Consider the following 20574-nt stretch of genomic DNA (forward strand, 5'->3'; position numbering starts at 1 on the left):
TTGGCTGTAAGTAACATAATGTGATGGTTGTTATGTGGTTCTAAACTAAGCTTTGACCGTTTTATCCGGTTTGTTTTAGTTTAGATTGATGTTTTGTTAGATTAGTTTGAGTGTTTTGCCAGCTGTGTATTTTGAGTTTTGTAGCTTTAATTAGTTTAGTTCGGGTGTCGTATACACTGAAGATTTCGGTGTTTATTTGTATTTATTTTTGACGCCTAGTTTAGACTTTAGTTTTAAGGATCGTTTTGTTTTGTTAATTTCTTTGATTTGGCTTACACTCGTTGTTTTTGTTTAAAGATAATTATAAATGTTTGTTTCTTTCTTTTTCCTCTCCAATTCCTGTTCAATAATTTTCAACTATTGAGTACAAAGCTTAAATAGAGAATTGATTCTTGCCTCATCCTTGATACGTCGCACACATTACACCTGTCTCACTTAAATGTTACAGCATCCCACTAAAACATCTCTTAAAAACGTAACACTACATTTTTCAGCTTTGATATTCTTTACTTACTCCCAGGGCCGTTTATATCGAAGTTGATATTTAGCCACACCATGTTGGTGTTTCATAACATCTCATTTTTATGAGATGGGTTGATAGCCCAACGCTCAACCCCCAACCTGGAGGACCAGGACATACACACATACACATTAGCTTACCCAGTTCACCTATACTGCATGTCTTTGGACTGTGGGGGAAACCGGAGCACCCGGAGGAAACCCACGCCAACACGGGGAGAACATGCAAACTCCACACAGAACTGCCGACTGTCCCAGCTGGGACTCGAACCAGTGTCCTTCTTGATGTGAGGCAACAGTGCTAACCAGAGCCACCCTGCGTGTATATCAATTAAGAAAAGTGCATATAAGCATTTAAATATCTACTTACTATTTAACGTTTCTCTTTCGTCAGATGCGTTCAGGTAGTGCCTCTGTCCTGCAAAATGTCACAAGCAAAATGAGCACCTTGTGCCATATAACATATATCGACCAATCAGCACGAAGGCAGAAATTTAAGTTCAACCAATCATTTTAAACAAAGACATGGTGAATCGTTTAAATAAATTAAAATGTTAAGTTCAGAGAGCTTAAAATATTAATTAAAAGTGTTTTGCTGCCTAATGAGTAAGCTAAACACACCTGTTTAGGTTTTGATGCCAAAACTTGGTATTTTAAGTAATGTGGTTATATTAACTTAATACCTTCAGTAATGACAACAGCGGGGTTTACAGTGTATGAATATGAGAGCTGAGCTGACACATAAGCTTCACAATCATAACTATCATATGAACAAGAGCAACAAATATGCATAGATGCTGATCTGACAACAGTTAAATAAACAATTAGTACATGTAAAAAAGAGGATATAATTCAAAGTCGCTAATTATTTTAAATAGCAGGATATGCATCACTGTCAGGTCTTTAGTAGTATCCTCTTCATTATTTATTTTGCCTTCACAGGACAGGAAAGGACAGGAAGCGGGGGTTGTGATCAGGAAATGACACACAAGTCAAAATCAAACACATCATTGCATCATTTCCAGCACTAGTAGTCTCATTTTAAAGCAACACTCCACTTTTTTTTTGGCTCGTTTTACAACTCCCTTTGGGCTGGGACACACCAAGGCGATAGTCGGCTCATTGGTCCGATTCAGCTCTGACCCTAGCATTGCTGAATCCATTCAGCTGATCTCCAAGTCTGGTGTGATCACCTTTAGCATAGATCATTGAATCGGATTAGACCAGGGATGGGCAAACTCGATCCTGGAGGGCCGGTGTCCCTGCATAGTTTTGCTCCAACCCTAATCAAACACACCTGCTTGTAGCTTTCTAGTGATCTTAAAGACACTAATTAGGGTGTTCAGGTGTGTTTGATTAGTGTTGGAGCAAAACTCTGCAGGGACACCGGCCCTCGAGGATCGAGTTTGCCCATGCCTGGATTAGACCATTAGCATATCGCACAAAAATGACCAAAAGCATTTACATAATATTTCTATTTAAAGCTTTTAATGTAATTTTTTTCATGTAAATTTAATGTTATCTTTTGTTTGTTTGTTTCATTGATAAGCTACACAAAGCAAACTAAAATGAAACGTTTCAATTAAATGTAGTAAATAAATCAGATTGTTTTTAATGTAGCCTACATATTGTCAGTTGACAGATAGAGGACAATGCAGACATCCAAATGGCGGATACTGCTTCACTGGTGTATTCATGCATCAAATGTGATTGTCTGTTTTTATTGTAATATATTATAATTTTAAAAAATTATACTGCATTAGTTAATATGATTTAAAGTAATGTTTTCTATTTATTGTTTTTAAATAATATGAAATAACTGAGAAAATTACCTTTAATGTAATATATTTTGGTATGTTAACCTTCGGCCCATGGCTCTCAATGATATGTCGTTTTTGCCCCTTCATATGAAAAGCTGGTAAGCGCGAAATAGAACGGTGTCATACCACCCTGTATTCACCTTATTCTCCGCGTATGAGTGGGCGCAGCCATTTGAATCATTTTGGCTCGAGACTTCCGGTCTCATTCACTTCCATTCATTTTGCAACGTTAAAAACAGCTCGTTTTGCTGCTTGGTGTTGCAAACTGATATTTTCTTATCATAATATTCTACTTTGTCTGTATTGTCGTGCAACACTTGTTTGTGGAGTGAGTAGTTTGACCGTTTTCTGCCGTTTATTATTCCTAGTCATTTCTCCCATAGGCAGCTGAATCGGAAGTTCTAAAACAATCGCAAAAACGCGCGCACTTCCGCATTGAAGAATAAGGTCAATAGCGTTCAGTCTAAAGACGAAATGCAGCCATACGTACTTCTGGCTACATAATTCACCAACCCAGGCTCATTCTGAGAACGTAGTCCCGGGGACGTTTCTGGAGACCGCGAAATACGTCCCGGGAGGTACGTATTTGTGCAGTTTTTGTTTTCGCGAGTCCACGAGAGGCCGCTGTGCGCGCTTTTTCCTGCGCTGTTCTCGCGTAAACCTGCTAGAGGCCGCTGTCGAACGACCTTCCGCCTGTCTGCCTGGATGACAGAATGATTGACCGTGCGACCGGCCAATCGGCTGACCCACCCTCCTCCGTCCCTAAACCCAACCAACTACGATTCACAAAAGCCGTCCAGAAAAAGAAAAGCCCTCGTCTGATTTTTACCACGTTTTTGGATTTTGACCACATTCTCACCCTGTGACGAACTTGTTCGCTTCATTTTTTGGATTTTGTTTTTGTTTTCTTACCTGATTTCTGGAACCGCTCTTCCCCGGACTCGAACCCGGTCGTCGTGGTCAGCCCCTCTCTGCGCCTTGAGTCCGCCAGAGTACACGAAGAGCTAACCGGACAAACTGGTTGCAGCGGGAAAGCCCTCCACAAGCGCCGAAGGGAACGGCGTCACACCGCCCCGCAGCGTTCGCTTAAAAAAATGAAATGCAGCCGTACGTACCCCCGGCTACGTATTTCGCGGTCTCCAGAAACGCCCCTGGGACTACGTTCTCAGAATGAGCCTGGGTTGTAATTCACGATCTCCAGAAATGTATATAGGGCTACTTTTTCAGAATGAGCCTATGTTGCTCACTTGTATATAATGTTGCATTCTACAGTTTAGTGTTAGACAACCAGCATCTCTACAGTCACATGTTTCAAATTAACGCTCAAACCCAAACAATCCAAATCCTTAACGGTGACTCAAAGATAAAGAACAAGTCATCTATAAGAATCAGAGCTAGTCATAAAATCTCATGTGATTATCCTGTTGCACAATATTCAGCATCTGGCTCGAATGTTGTGTGAGTAATGTGTGACAGCAAACAAAAGTGCTTATTTAAACTCAGAGGAACTTTGAGTTTCCTGTGTTTACAATTATAAATTGCAATTTCAAGCTCACCCACATGACTTGACGAAACCTTGTCACAGCATTTGGAGAGCACTGACCACCAAAACATTGCACAAGCACAAAAATTAGTTTGCTCATGTCAGTAAATGCAGCAGGACTGGAGAGAGAAGATAAATCCATAGTGCTTTAAGCGTATTTCCATCTCCTCGCTGCTGAAGAGGGTCCTCAAGATCACATCTTTCGCCCTGATACCCGCTGAAGCACTGACACTGGAAGTCTTTAGTCATCCGCCGGTGCTCTTTAACACTCAAATCTCCTCTCACTCGCATTTCACTCCCTTGGCCGACTATTGTGTGCGTCTTTGGGTCAAGATGCAGATATGTGTCCGTGTCTGCATTTCTGCGCAGACACCGTCCATGGGAACTGCACAGAAAATGACTGCACTGTTCGGCAGCAGTGGAGACGTTCAGCAGGTACTGGCCCAGTGGACCGCGCAAGTACTGGTTTATACTGGAACAACTGGCCTGTGTGATAAAAAAAAAAAAAGTCAATTAAAAATGTGTACACTTTCTTACAACATTCCCATACAAGATAATATAATGGATTGTTGGCAGCAGGGCGTTGCTTGGCAGTCAGGGTGTTGCTAAGGTGTATTTCAACCAATCTGAGAGGTTACAATCTGAGAGTGCATTTCTCAGGTTTTGTATCCACTGTATTGTGTTGCTATGCAAGTGTTAAGGTGTTGTGATGGTTACAAGGGTGTTGCTAGGCATTTTAGTCTTCATACAAAATTCCCATGCTGGATAATATCATGGATTGTTGGCAGGGTGTTGCTACGCAGTGCTAAAGTATTGTGGGTGGGTGTCAAGGGTGTTGCTAGGATGTATTAAAAATAATGTGAGAGGTTGCTAGGGTATTTATTAGGTTTTGTATCTATTCAATTGTGTTGTTATGCAGTTGTTAGGATGTTGTGATGGTTGCCAGGGTGTTGCTAGGCATTTTAGTCTTTATACAAAATTTCCATGCACGATAATATCATGGATTGTTGGCAGGGCGTTGCTAGGCAGTGCTAAAGTGTTGTGGGCGTCAAGGGTGTTGCCAGGGTGTATTTAAACCAATCTGACAGGTTGCTAGAGCATTTATTAGGTTTTGTATCCATTTAATTGTGTTGCTATGCAAGTGTTAAGGTGTTGTGATGGTTACCAGGGTGTTGCTAGGCATTTTAGTCTTCATATAAAATTCCCATGCTGGATAATATCATGGATTGTTGGCAGGGTGTTCCTACGCAGTGCTAAAGTATTGTGGGTGGGTGTCAAGGGTGTTGCTAGGATGTATTAAAACCAATTTGAGAGGTTGCTAGGGTATTTATTAGGTTTTGTATCCATTTAATTGTGTTGTTATGCAGTTGTTAGGATGTTGTGATGGTTGGCAAGGTTTTGCTAGGCATTTTAGTCTTCTTACAAAATTTCCATGCACGATAATATCATGGATTTTTGGCAGGGCGTTGCTAGGCAGTGGTAAAGTTTTGTGGGCGTCAAGGGTGTTGCCAGGGTGTATTTAAACCAATCTGACAGGTTGCTAGGGCATTTATTAGGTTTTGTATACATTTAATTGTGTTGCTATGCAAGTGTTAAGGTGTTGTGATGGTTACCAGGGTGTTGCTAGGCATTTTAGTCTTCATACAAAATTCCCATGCTGGATAATATCATGGATTGTTGGCAGGGTGTTGGTATGCAGTGCTAAAGTATTGTGGGTGGGTGTCAAGGGTGTTACTAGGATGTATTAAAACCAATTTGAGAGGTTGCTAGGGTATTTATTAGGTTTTGTATCCATTTAATTGTGTTTCTATGCACTTGTTAAGGTGTTGTGATGGTTACCAAGGTGTTACTAGGCATTTTAGTGTTACAAAATTTCCATGCATGATAATATCATGGATCGTTGGCAGGGTGTTGCTACGCAGTGCTAAAGTGTTGTGGGTGTCAAGAGTGTTGCTAGGGTGTATTGAAACCAATCTGACAGATTGCTACCATGTTTCTTAGGTATTGTATCAACTTAATTGCGTCGCTACGCAGTTGTTAAGGTGTTGTGATGGTTCCCAGGGTGTTGCTAGGCATGTTAGTCTTCTTACAAAATTTCCATGCAAGATAATATCATGGATTGTTGGCAGCAGGACGTTGCTGGGTAGTGCTAAAGTGTTGTAGGTGGGTGTAAGGGCAACAGATTCTTTGATATCCTTGTAAATCTGCTTATAAACTGATATAGGAGGCTAGATAAGATTAACATGAGCAAAAGAAGCACCACTAGCAAAATAAAGTTGACTAATAATAGCAATGAAAACACCATAAGCACTTTTAATTAATAAAAAAAATACATAATGTGGTGTGGCGACATGGTGGCTCAGTGGTTAGCACTGTCGAATCACAGCAAGAAGGTCGCTGGTTTGAGCCTCAGCTGGGTGAGTTGGCATTTCTGTATGGAGTTTGCATGTTCTCCCCATGTAGGCATGGATTTCCTACGGGTGCTCCGGTTTCCCCCACAGTGCAAACACATACACTATAGGTGAATTAAATGCTATGGCCGTAGTGTATGTGTGTGAATGAGTGTGTATGGATGTTTCCCAGAACTGGGTTGCAGCTGGAAGGGTATCCACTGTGTAAAACATATGCTTGATAAGTTGGCAGTTCATTCCGCTGGCAGTTCATTCCCCTGATGAATAAAGGGACTAAGCCGAAGGCAAATGAATGAGTGAATGAATAATGTGCTGAATGAATGCTTACATTGCTGCTGGCATAAGCAGCGTCACCCCAGAGAACGATACCAGCTGCGCCCAGAGCCACACTTTCCCCAATAGTGGACACCAGATCAGTCTGCGCACACACAAATAAGAAAACAAATGAATAATTCTTTAAAACAAGAATATTACTATAGTTTTAATATTTTATCTGTAGGTTGAGGAGCCAGATATTGAATGGGGACTGTTTTGCATAACATAGGCTCATTCTGAAACTGTAGCCCTATATACGTTTCTGGAGATCACAAATTATATAGCCAGAGGAATGTATGGCTGCATTTCATTTTTAAAATGAACGCTACAGGGTGGTATGTCGCTGTGGGTTTCTGGTGGGTTTACATGAAAACAGCAGGTGTGAATGGCACTAGGGAGAGAAATTTGAGAACTCAATAAGCATATACAGTGGACTCTGCGAAAACTGCAAAAAACCTAGCTCCTTAATCGGTGTATCTTTCGTCTATTCCATATCCGTTTTCAAGCAAAAAAAGGAAAACTAAGAAAACGGACATTTTTAGATTTTTCTTTTGCTCACAAAAAAAAACGAGATTTTGACTCGATTTTTGGTTTTTGTTTAGGGTAGGAAAATGGATAAATGACTTTAAAATTGATTATACACATGTAGGCGGTGCTGAAACGTCCATTTTCCTCTGATTAACCAAATCTGAGCTCGTGACACCACCCTCAAAATAATAGTCCTATATATATATAATATATAATCCTATTAAAAAAAAAATATATATATATATATATATATATATATATATATATATATATAGGATAATTAAAATAGGAGTAAATAAAATAAAAACAAATGGTACCCTTTGTTATGGCCTCATATAGGGCCCAATGTGTTCTCATTCTGGCCCTGCAAACAACTATTAAAAAACTAATCAATAAAAAACACTAAGAAAACAATATTTATTATTAATATTAATATTATTAATAATAATAATAATAATAATAATAATATTAATGTTATTATTATTATTATTATTATTATTATTATTATTATTATTATTATTATTATTTAGGCCTACAGCAGCTCTGAAACAATCATGCAAACCAGGTGCTGCTCGGAAATGGTTATCTTTGCTCAGCATCAGATGCACAGCAGCAAGACATTTGGCGGCAAACTATAGGCATATTATTATTATTATTTATATTATTATTCATTCATTAATTTTCTTTTTGGCTTAGTCTCTTTATTATTATTGTTGTTGTTGTTGTTATTATTATTATTATTATTCTGCACTGTCTGTATTTTGCACTGTCTGGAGCCAGCAACTAAGCATTTCACTCATCATAGCACACGTGCTGTTAATGATGCGACAATAAAAGTTATTTTATTTGATTTAATTTGATCATTCATACATTCATTTTCATTTCAGCTTAGTCCCTTTATTAATCTGGGGTTGCCACAGCAGAATGAACCACCAACTTATCCAGCACATGTTTTACGCAGCGGATACCCTTCCAGCCGCAACCCATCTCTGGGAAATGATATGATAATTATTATTATTATTATTATTATTATTATTATTATTATTATTATTATATAGGCCTTGCTCGGAAGCAATCATGCAAACCAGGTGCTGCTCGGAAATGGCTATCTTTGCTTAGCATCAGGTGCATAGCAGCAAGACGTTTGGCAGCGAACTATGACCTTATTTCAAATGTGTAATAATACTGCTAATTTACATTTTTATTTAATTTATGCAAACGCAATGAATGTAAGCCTGCTAACTGATCAAATGATAGAATATGTAAACTTAGTTTATATATATATAATTAAACAATAATAAGTAAACGCCTGGGTGCTGATTCGCAGAGGACTATTATTTGAGGGTGGAGTCACAAGCTCAGATTTGGCTGACCAATGAGATAAAAAGGGGCGTTTCAGCACCGCCTATATATGTATAATGAATTTTAAAGTTGTTTATCCATTTTCCAACCCTAAACAAAAAACAAAAATTGAGCCAAAATCTCAGTTTCCTTAGTTTTCCTTTTTTTGCTTGAAAACGTATATGGAATGTACGTATTTGGTGGTCTCCAGAAATGTATATAGAGGTACGTTTTCAGAATGAGCTTGGGTTGGTTTTGTAACAGCATTATAAACTTGGAAAATAAAATGTAGGAAATCAGCTGGAATGGTGTGGTGGGTGGTGGCACTGAAAATGTGACCAGCACCCTTCCTGTTCTCCAGCACAAACACACACAGATTCAGAGATAAAGAGCGATGATGGTTATGCAAGGAAAAGTGGCAAACCACACAAAGACCACATGCACACACTCGCTTTAATCTTCAGCAAAACTGCAAGGCTGGTCAGGCTGATCAAATGAACACAGCAATGTTTTGAAAGTGCCACAAAACCTAATTTTCTTGGAATATTTCACTAGTACAGAAGATAGTATTTTAACACAAAAATAAAGCTTTAACAAAATGAAACTTTAAAGATAAACTCTGACATTTTTAGATTTCATCAAGGTTATTTATTTTACTGAAAATCTTTATAAATAATACAGTTGTTATAGTCGTTTTAAATGTTGTGTGTGTATACAGTGCTCAGCATATATAAGTAAACCCCTCACAAATCTCTCTTTTAAATTAATATTTTTAATAGGAAGCTTTACAATATTATATTTGTGCATATACATTAGATTAGTCAGCACTGAAGCCAACTCTGGAGCTTATCTAACAAAATAACTTGCAATAACGGTCCAAAAACTATTACACCCAAATTTGTTATAGAAAAATACCAAATACAAATTTAAAAAAAGAGCAAAAATCAAGAGAAACAAAAAAATGAAAAATTCAGTTGAAATTTTGTAGATTGTAATTTGTTTTTTGCAATATTTTGCTTGATTTTAATTGTTTTATCTTTTAATTTTTAAAGATGTTCTAAAATATTATTTTAATAAATGTATCTGCTTAGTAAGTCTGTTTTGTTCAAATGCACCAAATTACATTGCCCATATTCACTGTGAAATGAATAAAAATATTCATTTTCAAAATGGGGTGTACTCATATATGCTGAGCACTGTATATACAGTTGAAGTCAGAATTATTAGCCCCCATTGAATTTTTTTCCTTTTTTAAATATTTCCCAAATGATGTTTAATAGAGCAAAGAAATTTTCACAGTATGTCTGATAATATTTTTTCTTCTGGAGAAAGTCTTATTTGTTTTATTTCGGCCAGAATAAAAGCAGTTTTTAATTTTTTATGAACCATTTTAAGGTCAATATTATTAGCCCCTTTAAGCAATTTTTTTGACCGTCTACAGAACAAACCATCATTATATAATAACTTGCCTAATTACCCTAGCCTGCCTAGTTAACCTAATTAACGTAGTTAAGCCTTTAAATGTCACTTTAAGCTGTATAGAAGTGTCTTAAAAATATCTAGTCAAATATTATTTACTGTCATCATGGCAAAGATAAAATAAATCAGTTATTAGAAATGAGTTATTTAAACTATTATGTTTAGAAATGTGTTGAAAAAAACTCTCCGTTAAACAGAAATTGGGGAAAAAAATAAACAGGGGGGGCTAATAATTATGACTTCAACTGTATGTGTGTATATGTTTGTGTGTATATGCATGTGTGTGTGTCTATAACTAACAAACACAATAGAAGAACTATTTGCGGATCCTCAGAAAGCATATTTCTGGCATCTGAACAAACAGTCTGGAGAGTCGATGTCAGTTTAATGGAATATTTTGTCCTTCAAGGTCAAACTTCATTTCCGCACATTCTGTTACATGTCTCAGATCAGCTGCAGGTCAGATGGAGCAATTAAAATAATTGTGTTGTTGTTAAGCCCAACCTTACCAAATATTGATCTCTGCTACCAAAGCAACTGTTGCCATATATAAGCTTTACTATCAGACCAGCTTTAGATGTAACTCTCTTTGTGTTTACTAGTGGTGTAACTCATCACAAATCTCACGGTTTTTAAGTCATGGTTTGGACCATTTTTTAGATCAGCAAAAAAGGGAGGAGACAAATGCCATTTGCTTTCCATTTATGCAAAAATATTACTGCAAAACCATTGGTTTTAACAAACAGAACTTAGAACTGTACTTTTAATAAAAATAAAAATCAAGAAAGAACCAGCTGAAAAAGAGGAAAATATTCAATAGGAAAGCTGATCTTTGCTACTGTTGCTGATAATGCTAAATATAGAAATCTAACATAACAACAGATCATATTTATTTTCAATTAATGATTCAACAATTCACACATAAATCTTCATGTTTCATTATAGATCGATCATATCTGAAAACCTATTCAGTGACATTATTTTGATGGTTGTTTGTCGCCACCTGTTGGCTACACAATGTAATTGCTACAACATTCACCAGTGTCAAGTTCCATTAAACAGTGATTTTAATCTTTACCATAAACATCAGTGTTTATATCTGAACTATAAACTTCTCGCAGTACTTCTGTGTTATTTAATTGCTTGAAACTAACTGTAAAAACTGAATCTCTCTCGATAAATTTGAATGCTGCGCTTCGCAAGATTACTAAACATATGCAAATCATTATTATTAATCATTCAAGTTTAATTTCAGCTCGCACATGTAATGTAAACATTTTCTAATGAGAAGAAAATCTAAGCAAAAAATAAATAAAAATCCTAAATGTGAATTAGGTGCTTTTCCATGAAGTTGTTAGAGAGGCTGACTGTAGTATTGGTAGCCTAGCAACCAACAGTAAACAAGGCACTTTTTACTCTATAAAGGCCTTCTTTGGAACGAGTTAGCATTTTAGCCGTTCCGGTTCTCCTCGTCCCAAAGTCAATGGGTTTTTCAATGGGATTTCAGTTAAATCGCTTAAATAAAGTCCGTGGCTAACACAAAATCAAGATACTTTCATGTTTAATTCGACGACATAAAACACATCAGTTACAGCACACTCTTGATTTTTTAAATCGGTTATGCTTCTTTAAAAAGACGATTGCTATCAAGTTGTTAATGGGACTACAGGCAGTATCGGAGACATTATACGTCATCGAACTGGTCTGGAATGCAGCTCGCTTGTATTAGACATTTGGATTTGTCTGTTATTTGCGTATTTTCATGAATAGTATTTTATAGTTTGTAGTATTTTTCTAATTAGGAATTCATATTGTGTGTAGATAATGCCTTCACTTGTAAAGACCGTCAATTTTAATTAAACGATATTATGGGGATGCTGCTTACCAGCGCAGCCTGTCCCTTTTCTCGCTCTCAGTAATGCAAACGTGAATAAATATGTAAAAAATACATGCATTTTAACTGTCATTTTAACGTTATCAATACATTTTTTGTCATTTTTTTCTTCATCTAAAAACATTTAACTCTGTCATAACTACAGTATTTACAATCCTTAAAATGTATAGCATATGTGGCTGCATGGGCTGTTTTTCGCTGTACATCGTGACAAAAAAGAATATTGAATGTTGTTTTCTATCCATGATGGGACATGATGGGGCATATAGACTCGTCCCTCATGCCTCATTTCTGTCGTCTAAGTTAAGCGGGCTGAATGCACGCCAGCGATACACTTATTTAAATATGTCTTATGATAATACTATGTAGGCACATTTATACATACAGTTTTAAAACTTTTACAACAACAACAAAACAAAATGTATTTCCCATGTAAAAACTATCCAAAAGGCACGTAGGTCTATGTGTTTTTGCGTATTTATTTGTTTATAATATATATCCTGGATTATAATATAATAAATCGAGAGAGTAAATCTTCGTCATGAATCATATTTCTAAAATTAAGCTTGATAAGTTGTCTGTAGCAGGGTGGTGTTGACGTCACAGGCGAGCGCCCTGAAGGCACTGTAGTCCGTTTATAGCCTAATGTTAGCTTTTCCATTCTTGCGTTTGCATTTAAGACCCAAAAGTGCTAAAAGTTGTATTTTCGTGAGAGGATTATCCGGCTGTAGAAAACGTGTTAGTGTAAAGAACAGAGTTTGAACACAGAGCTTATTATTTGCAATCTTCGAAAAGCCTATGGGAAAATCGTATGGGGATTTTATCGAGTGAACCAGTTTTATGCTAGCAGCCGATTAGCCTACAAGGTGACGTCATAGTTCCTCCACTCTATCTATGCACAGCTAGTGTTTTTCAGGCAATGATAAACTTTCGGTGAAAGGTTTATGCGACTATTTTCGATTAAATAAGGTTCCTTTTACAGCATAGATATTGTTATGTAATTAAAATACAATCAGTTAAATAGTAAAACGAGACGAAAGACCATGCATGCGGCGTCAGTAGGCAAGCACAGAAACTCCATTGAAAATACTGGGGTAAAATTAATTTCCAAAATTGAAAGACATGGCGCCGATATAACGGAATTTAATGCAGTGCTTTTTGTGCGCTCTGAGAACCACTATATATCGTATATCTATCAGGCGGTGAAGTTGACAGATCACTGGAAGCTCTTATGCTGGCTGACTGAAAATTAAACATCCCTGTGCATATACCACATTAGATGAACCCAATAAGCTAGACTTTATTGTTCTATCCCTGCACATCAAGCACTTTACTACAATCTCACCTCTGTCAGCACTTCCAGCTCATTGGCATACGTAGGGCGGCTGTAGACAAAAACAGGACGTGCCAGTCCCTCTCCCACCGATGCCAATCTCATTCCCTCCTTCACCCGGTTTCGGACAAACTGGCGCCCGGAGGATGTTGAACGCAACACAGAGCCCATGTATATTGACGGAAAGAGTGCTGTGCTTTCAGTCCACAGCCACTTCAGCAGGTCGTTTCTGACCAACTCCACATCCGGACAGCGGCCCGTATAGCTCTCCAGACTGTTACGGTAGTCGTGGTTGTAGCAGTCGGGGAAGAGGTAGAAGCCCCACAATTGGTGGGGGCGCAAACTTTTAGCCAACCGCAAGGTCTCCTTCATGAATTTACGACTGGACAACTCAAACTCCATTTGGGCCGTTTTGCTTATCTGGGGAACAGACCAATCCGGGTTTTTTTGGCTCACTAAACGTTTTGACTGGCTTTTGTAAATTTCTTTAGCTTCCCAATTTCGTATCCACAATGGACGCCATTCCTCCCAATCGATGACAGCCAGACCCTTAGCCAATGGATCCCGAATGTACTTCTCAATTCCCTCCGGCATTTTCTCTAGATGTTGCGTGAGGCTTGCGATTTGTGGTAGGCCACCATTGACGGCAGTACCATCCTCATAATGGGGATACAGGCCCAGGCGGTCTTTGTAAAAGATGGTGAGGTTCTGCTTGGTGAAGCCTTGGTTTGGTGAAGCCACGATCTGAAACTGATCGAGCTGAAAATGAACTTTGTGGCGAGGCCTGCAGTCTTCGGTTGGAGCATTCCAGACCAGAACCAGAGGTTTTTGGGGGTAAAGAGGCCATCTGGTGGGCTTTAGATCTTCAGCTAGAGTTAGATGAACCAGCAAACAGATTCTCCAGTAAAGTCGAATCCAATGAGCCATCGCTTTGGTTTTCCACGATAGGGGCTGATGTGAAACAACACAAATCGTTACGATACAAAAAGCTAATTTGAGTCAATAAATATCAGTTTTTGTTCAAAAGGGAACAAGAAAACACAAAGGAAACTTTAATGCAAACAAAAAAAATGATGCTTATTGTTTTTTTAAACTACTTTTTTTTTTTAAATGAGCTGAAACATGACAATTCTTGAGATTTTTAGGAGGGACGACTTAATTGTTTTATGTTCAAATCACTTAAATTTGTAAAAAACTAATACGTTTATTAATGTAAACTAATTATATAAATTCATTTATTCATTTTTAGCTTAGTCCCTTTAGTAATCAGGGGTTGCCACAGCGGAATTTTTCACTAGATATTTCAAGACACTCGCAGGTTAGGGTAATTGTACAAGTTATTGTATAGCGATGCTTGTTCTGCAGACAATTGAAAAAATATAGCTTAAACGGGCTAATAATACGGACCTTAAAATGTTTTTTTAAAAATTAAAAACTGCTTTCATTCTAGCCGAAATAAAACAATTAAGACTTTCTCCAGAGGAAAAAATATTATCAGACATACTGTGAAAATTTCCTTGATCTGTCAAACATCATTTGGAAAATATTTAATATTCAAAAGAGAGTAATAATTTCCTGACTTCAACTGTGTTGTGTGTAGATATATATAATATATATATATATATATATATATATATATATATATATATATATATATATATATATAAAATGAAATTAATTATATCACATTGTTCATTGTTCAATCTATTTAGACAATAAAATAAATTCCTTATTAGAAACTACAGAAAATGGATCATTTTAACAGAGTAATTGTTTTAAATAGGTCATATTATATTTTGAAGTGTTTTTTTTTTTATTTATATATACAATTAATTCAATTGTCCCAGAGCTGTGAAAATTTGTGCTCTCCACCATCACAAGAAAGACAATCTGACTTTTACTGAAAGTCTTCACAATTGATTATTTATATTAAAATATTGTGGTGCAGCTTTCTAAAACATCACAACAGTTACAATCTGTCTTTTAACTGAACTAAATATTATATTAACTATTACAACATTAAATATTATGTAACCAAACTACTTTTTTTAAAATAAGCTGAAACAAGACAATTCTTGAGCTTTTTTGGGAGGGACAACTTAATTGTTTTATTTTCAATCCACTTAAATTTGTAAAAAAAAGTTTATTAATGTAAACTAATTATATAAATTAATTTATAAATTTTTGGCTTAGTCCCTTTATTAATCAGGGGTTGCCACAGTGGAATTTTTGACTAGATATTTTCAAGACACTTGCTGGTTAGGGTAATTAGGCAAGTTATTGTATAACGATGGTTGTTCTGTAGACTATTGAAAAAATATAGCTTAAAGGGGCTAATAATACTGACCTTAAAATGTTTTTTAAAAAATTAAAAACTGCTTTCATTCTAGCCGAAATAAAACAATTAAAGACTTTCTCCAGAGGAAAAAATATTATCAGACATACTGTGAAAATTTCCTTGCTCTGTTAAACATCATTTGGAAAATATTTAATATTCAAAAGCGGGTAATAATTCTGACTTCAACTGTATATATATATTAATAAATATAAATAATATAATAAAATAATAATTTAATAATAATTTAAAAATAATAATATAATTAAATTAATAAATATCACATTGTTCATTGGAATCCATTTAGACAATAGTATTAATTCTTCATTATAAACTACAGAAAAGGGATCATTTTAACAGAGTAATTGTTCTAAATAAGTCATATCATATTTTGAAGTGTTTTTTAAAATTTACATATACAATTAATTTAATTGTCCCAGAGCTGTGAAAATTTGTGCTCTCCACCATCACAAGACAATCTGACTTTTATTGATTAAATATTATAACATTTGTCAAATTCTTCACAATCGATTATATATATTAAAATATTGTGGTGCAGCTTTCCAAAACATCACAACAGTTACAATCTGTCTTTTAACTGAACTAAATATTATATTAAATATTACATCATTAAATATTATGTATTAATTGTATTTTCTGTTGAATTATTTAACTGTAATTAAATCTTATAATAATTTATCACATACATAAACGTTTCTTTTGCCATATAAGACGGCAGAGAGATCTAATGTAATCTGTGCGTTATGAGGGACATGTTAAATACTGCTTTTATGTAACATCATACACAATTATACAATTCATAGAAAGACGCCTGATGGCAGAATGACCAGATCAGACACTGATCTCTCTGACCTACGATAAAAAGAAGCATGAATGAGGCCTTTTAACATCTCATTTGTTTCTTACATAGTAGTAAAATTGAAAGCTAAAAGAAAATGAATAAGTTTAAATCTCCTATTCATCAGATGCTTCTCATTAATGCAAAAATACAGACCTCAGAAACTCCAATCCTCATTACATTTTCTGATATATATATATTATCTACAATAATCTTACAGCTCTATCGTGCAGTCAATTCATTTTGTCTCATTTTTGTCGAGGAAATGAACTGTATTTGTTCATATTTAAAGAAAACAACCCAGTTAAATCACTCTGAACTCTTAAAGAACAACATCTTTAGCTAATAATACTATATTTTGACATTTCTGAGAGTGTAAAAGGGGTTTAAACGATCGTTAGTCAGTTGAAATCATCCTCAGAGCATCAAAACAACATTTTGGTGGGAAGAAAAACTCACCTTTGACATTAAAAATAAGAGTCATTCCCGGATAAATAACTCCATCCTGTGGTTGCGCTGTAAATCTGTGTCGCCTGTTGCATCCGACATAGAAACGTTCGCGAATATTCGGCTGTAAATATGAACGTATATATGAAAATCTGCTCACATTCCTCATCCGAGACGCTTTTATCTGTGCGAGGACTTCAAAGCGCCGCTTTCAGAAGTTTCATTGATTCGCTGCGGGGGGCGTGGCTTTATTGCAGCTCACACAGGGGCGTGTTTTCCTCTATGCAAATGAGCGAAATGTGTTCAAAAGAACGTCTTTTTCCCCATTTTGAGACCAGGGGTGCCCAAACTTTTTCGTATGATTGGCCAAAAACCATATATCATTGAGAACAAGGCGGTCGAAGGTAAATATACCTAACTATATTGCATTAAAGTTGCCATTTCTTAATTTATTTCAGAATATTTAAATAGAATAATATTAAAATAATATAATAAATAAAGAAAATATTACTTTTAATTGTGTTAACTAATGCAGTATACCTTTTTAATTGATAACACATTTATAACCATTTATAACACAGTGGAGTTCAATGCTGAATACAAGCACTTTGACTTGATTTGCTCACCCAAGTCTCTGGATTGTGGGGCGACAGTATGTACATTTAAACAAAATCTAATCAATTTACATCATTTTATTGAAACAATTTAGCTAGCATTTAACAAAAACAACAAACAAAAAAAGGGTCACATTAAATTTTAATTGACAATCTCAAAACCAGTGGTGTAGTCAGGTCTATACGCACATATAGTCAGTATGCCTACTTTTTTCCACGAGCTGTTTGGGTATTACGATCTCTGAGGATCAATAATTGCGTATACCCTCGGTATACTCACTTGTTTTGCTGATTAAACTAACTGTATACCTAATTTTTTTTAACTCTCATCCTAATTAGTTGAAATTGGTGCATTTTTGTTTATATTTTGCGCCATTCCCCGCCCTTGGACGACCACAGCAGCTGTGAGAAAATTTTGTGGGTTTTTCATAGTTAACTGAATGATGTCTTCCTGTAACGTTCAGGTAAAATTATAAAACAGCATGGGTGGGTTGGCTGGGTAATAGTACACCACCCTTTTTTTTAGGACTACACCACTGCTCAAAACCATTCTCATCATTCTTCTTCTCTTCTCAGATGGGATGACGGGCTAAATCAAAGGTTACCATGGGCCAACTTTGGCCCCCGGGCCCTACTTTGGGCATTCTCTGCATTAGATAAACATTAAGACAATGCATAACCTTTTGTTATGTGGTAAGCAATATCAGGGGTGTAGTGGACATTTTAAAAGTGGGAGGGACAGCTGTATGAAATCCAAAAGTTTTCATTCTTAATCACCTGTTTCTAAATTATCTGTCTCGAAAAAGTGAGGGGGACGTATGCCCCCCGTCCCCCCAGTTGCTACGCCCCTGACCAATATAGAGTTTAAAGAGCCACTATTTTGGGTTTTTGAACATGAGCTTCCATGCAGTGTGTAACACAGCTCTAAGTGAATGAAAACATCCAGCTGAGGTTTAAATCTGAGAGTGCAGCATGTTTAAAACTATTGATTCTTTAGCGAAATAGTCGACTCAGAGTCAAACAAATTAATCGAGTTGGGTTTGGATCTTTTGCTTGAACGCGTCGACGTCGATATGGTACATCACCAAATATGAAGTGCCATATCCGGTAAAATGTGCACGGGCTTTCCCTCCACAGGCCCGGGGGATCACGGGACTGATTATGATGCGAAGATGATGATCACTGACAGATGGAGATTCAGCTGCGGAGAATAAAGGGTTAAAGTTCATTTTCACGACAACATCACTGTATAGCCAACCTAGTGCTGTGTTTGTTCCTGTCATTTTTCTGATGATTGATACAATAACCTACAGTGCAATGCGGATTCGCCAGCCGTTTGCTATTGAAGGAGCAGCAAAGACTATTGGACTTTGACAGGGACTTCGTCAGTAACTTTTAAAGTTCAAATAGCCCAGTTTCTTCTTCCTCCAGATCATAACATGTAAGTGTAATTAAAATTGTTGCCTCATTTTGTGTGTAGTTTGCAAAATATGTGTTTAATTGTGTGTTATAAGTTATAATCGCCCCGCATGGCTTGTAATCATGTATCTATTATAGATCAGTGCTTGTACTGTATTTCTCAGGTTAAATCTGTGTGGGGCTGTCCACATATCGCATCTAAAACCACGTTAGAAGCGTGACACGTGTTTCTTCCTTTACCGATTTAAATGCGTTTCTGAGCTAGTGATTCTCTGCTGTTTGTTGCTATGGCCACCATCAGCCGTTCCTCACACGTGCGGCGTGGTCAATTTTCATAATAATTCAGCTTTTGCCACTGTGTGGATTAAAGCTGCGGTCACACTGGGCTTTTCCTCCCATAGACTTCCATTCATACGCACGCGAATGCGTCAGACCGGAAACGCGGGGTCATGCGTCAAATTTCGCAGGTTGCTGCGGTGCAAAGTTCAAGCTTGGTGAACTCTGACCTGCGAAATCGCATCACTTGACTGCGTGAGACCAATTCAGGATCAAAACAGGACCTCTCTGGACAGAAATTTAAAGCATGGAGCAATCGCTCGCTTTTTTAATGTCTAATCATCTTGTTTAATCCCGCCCCTTTTCGCAGCGCCACACGACAGAATTTCGCACACACAAAGCCCGGTGTGACCGTAGCTTTATACTGAATGTGTGTCGTTATTACTTGGGGTTAGGATTAAAGGGCCAAGTAACATGTTGGTGTTTAAATGCATTGCTTTATTCCTTTCCTGTATTGGGCTCTCGTACTGTTTGCTACTTCATACTGTAGCGGTGGTGGGCATTTCTTTCTGTCTCGCGCTGAACACTGTCGACCAATTGCAACAGACTGGGTCATCGGACCAATCAGCGCAGATTAGCTTTGCTCTAAGGAGGGGTTTGGGAACAAATGAATCTCTGAACGATTCATATGGGAGTCGCTGGGATAAAAGGTAAAAATAAACGCAAATTATAAGACAATGAAAGTGTTTTTTTGACCTTGCATGGATATCAGCCTGTTGTTGGAGACCCCCAAAACCAAAATATGACCTTTCTTAATGCAAAATAGGGGCTCTTTAAAAAGAAAACAAGGGAAAACAGTAATAATAATTATTATTATTTTAAAAAAGTGTCACTATGATAGTTATACAATTCTGAACATTACATTATATGTATAATCCTTTATATACAATTGCAACACTTGTATTACTATACAATTATATGCAATTATTAATATATAATTACAATACATTAATGTTATAATATTCAGTGGGGCGCCACCGTGGCGCAGTGGGTAGCACAATCGTCTCACAGCAAGATGGTCGCCGGTTCGAGCCCCAGCTAGGTCAGTTGGCATTTCTGTGTGGAGTTTGCATGTTCTCCAGGTGCTCCGGTTTCCCCTACAAGCCCAAAGACATGTGGTATAGGTGAATTGGGTACGCTAAATTGTCTGTAGTGTATGGTGTTTCCCAGTACTGAGTTGCAGCTGGAAGGGCATCCACTGGATAAGTTAGCGGTTCAGTCCGCTGTGGCGACCCCTGATTAATAAAAGGACAAAGCCGAAAAGAAAATGTATGATGAATGTATGAGTGTAAGTGAGTGTGTATGGATGTTTTTCCAGTGATGGGTTGCAGCCGAAAGGGCATCCGCTGGATAGGTTAGCGGTTCATTCCGCTGAGGCGAC

The 20574-nt window shown here is 36.9% G+C and overlaps 1 protein-coding gene across 1 annotated transcript; it reads right to left on the bottom strand.

Moving 5' to 3' along the window:
- Positions 1-1164: 1164 nt before the first annotated feature.
- On the bottom strand, positions 1165-17030 carry hyal2a (hyaluronidase 2a). The gene is made up of 4 exons (XM_056460576.1): positions 16837-17030; positions 13196-14134; positions 6622-6711; positions 1165-4368 (listed from the first exon to the last, which is right to left on the bottom strand). The coding sequence occupies exons 1-4, from the start codon at positions 16843-16845 to the stop codon at positions 3979-3981; spliced, it is 1428 nt and encodes a 475-aa protein (XP_056316551.1). The 5' UTR covers positions 16846-17030; the 3' UTR covers positions 1165-3978.
- Between the last annotated feature and the right edge of the window lie 3544 nt (positions 17031-20574).

Source organism: Danio aesculapii, chromosome 6 (genome assembly GCF_903798145.1).
Source record: "Danio aesculapii chromosome 6, fDanAes4.1, whole genome shotgun sequence".
NCBI lineage: Eukaryota > Metazoa > Chordata > Actinopteri > Cypriniformes > Danionidae > Danio > Danio aesculapii.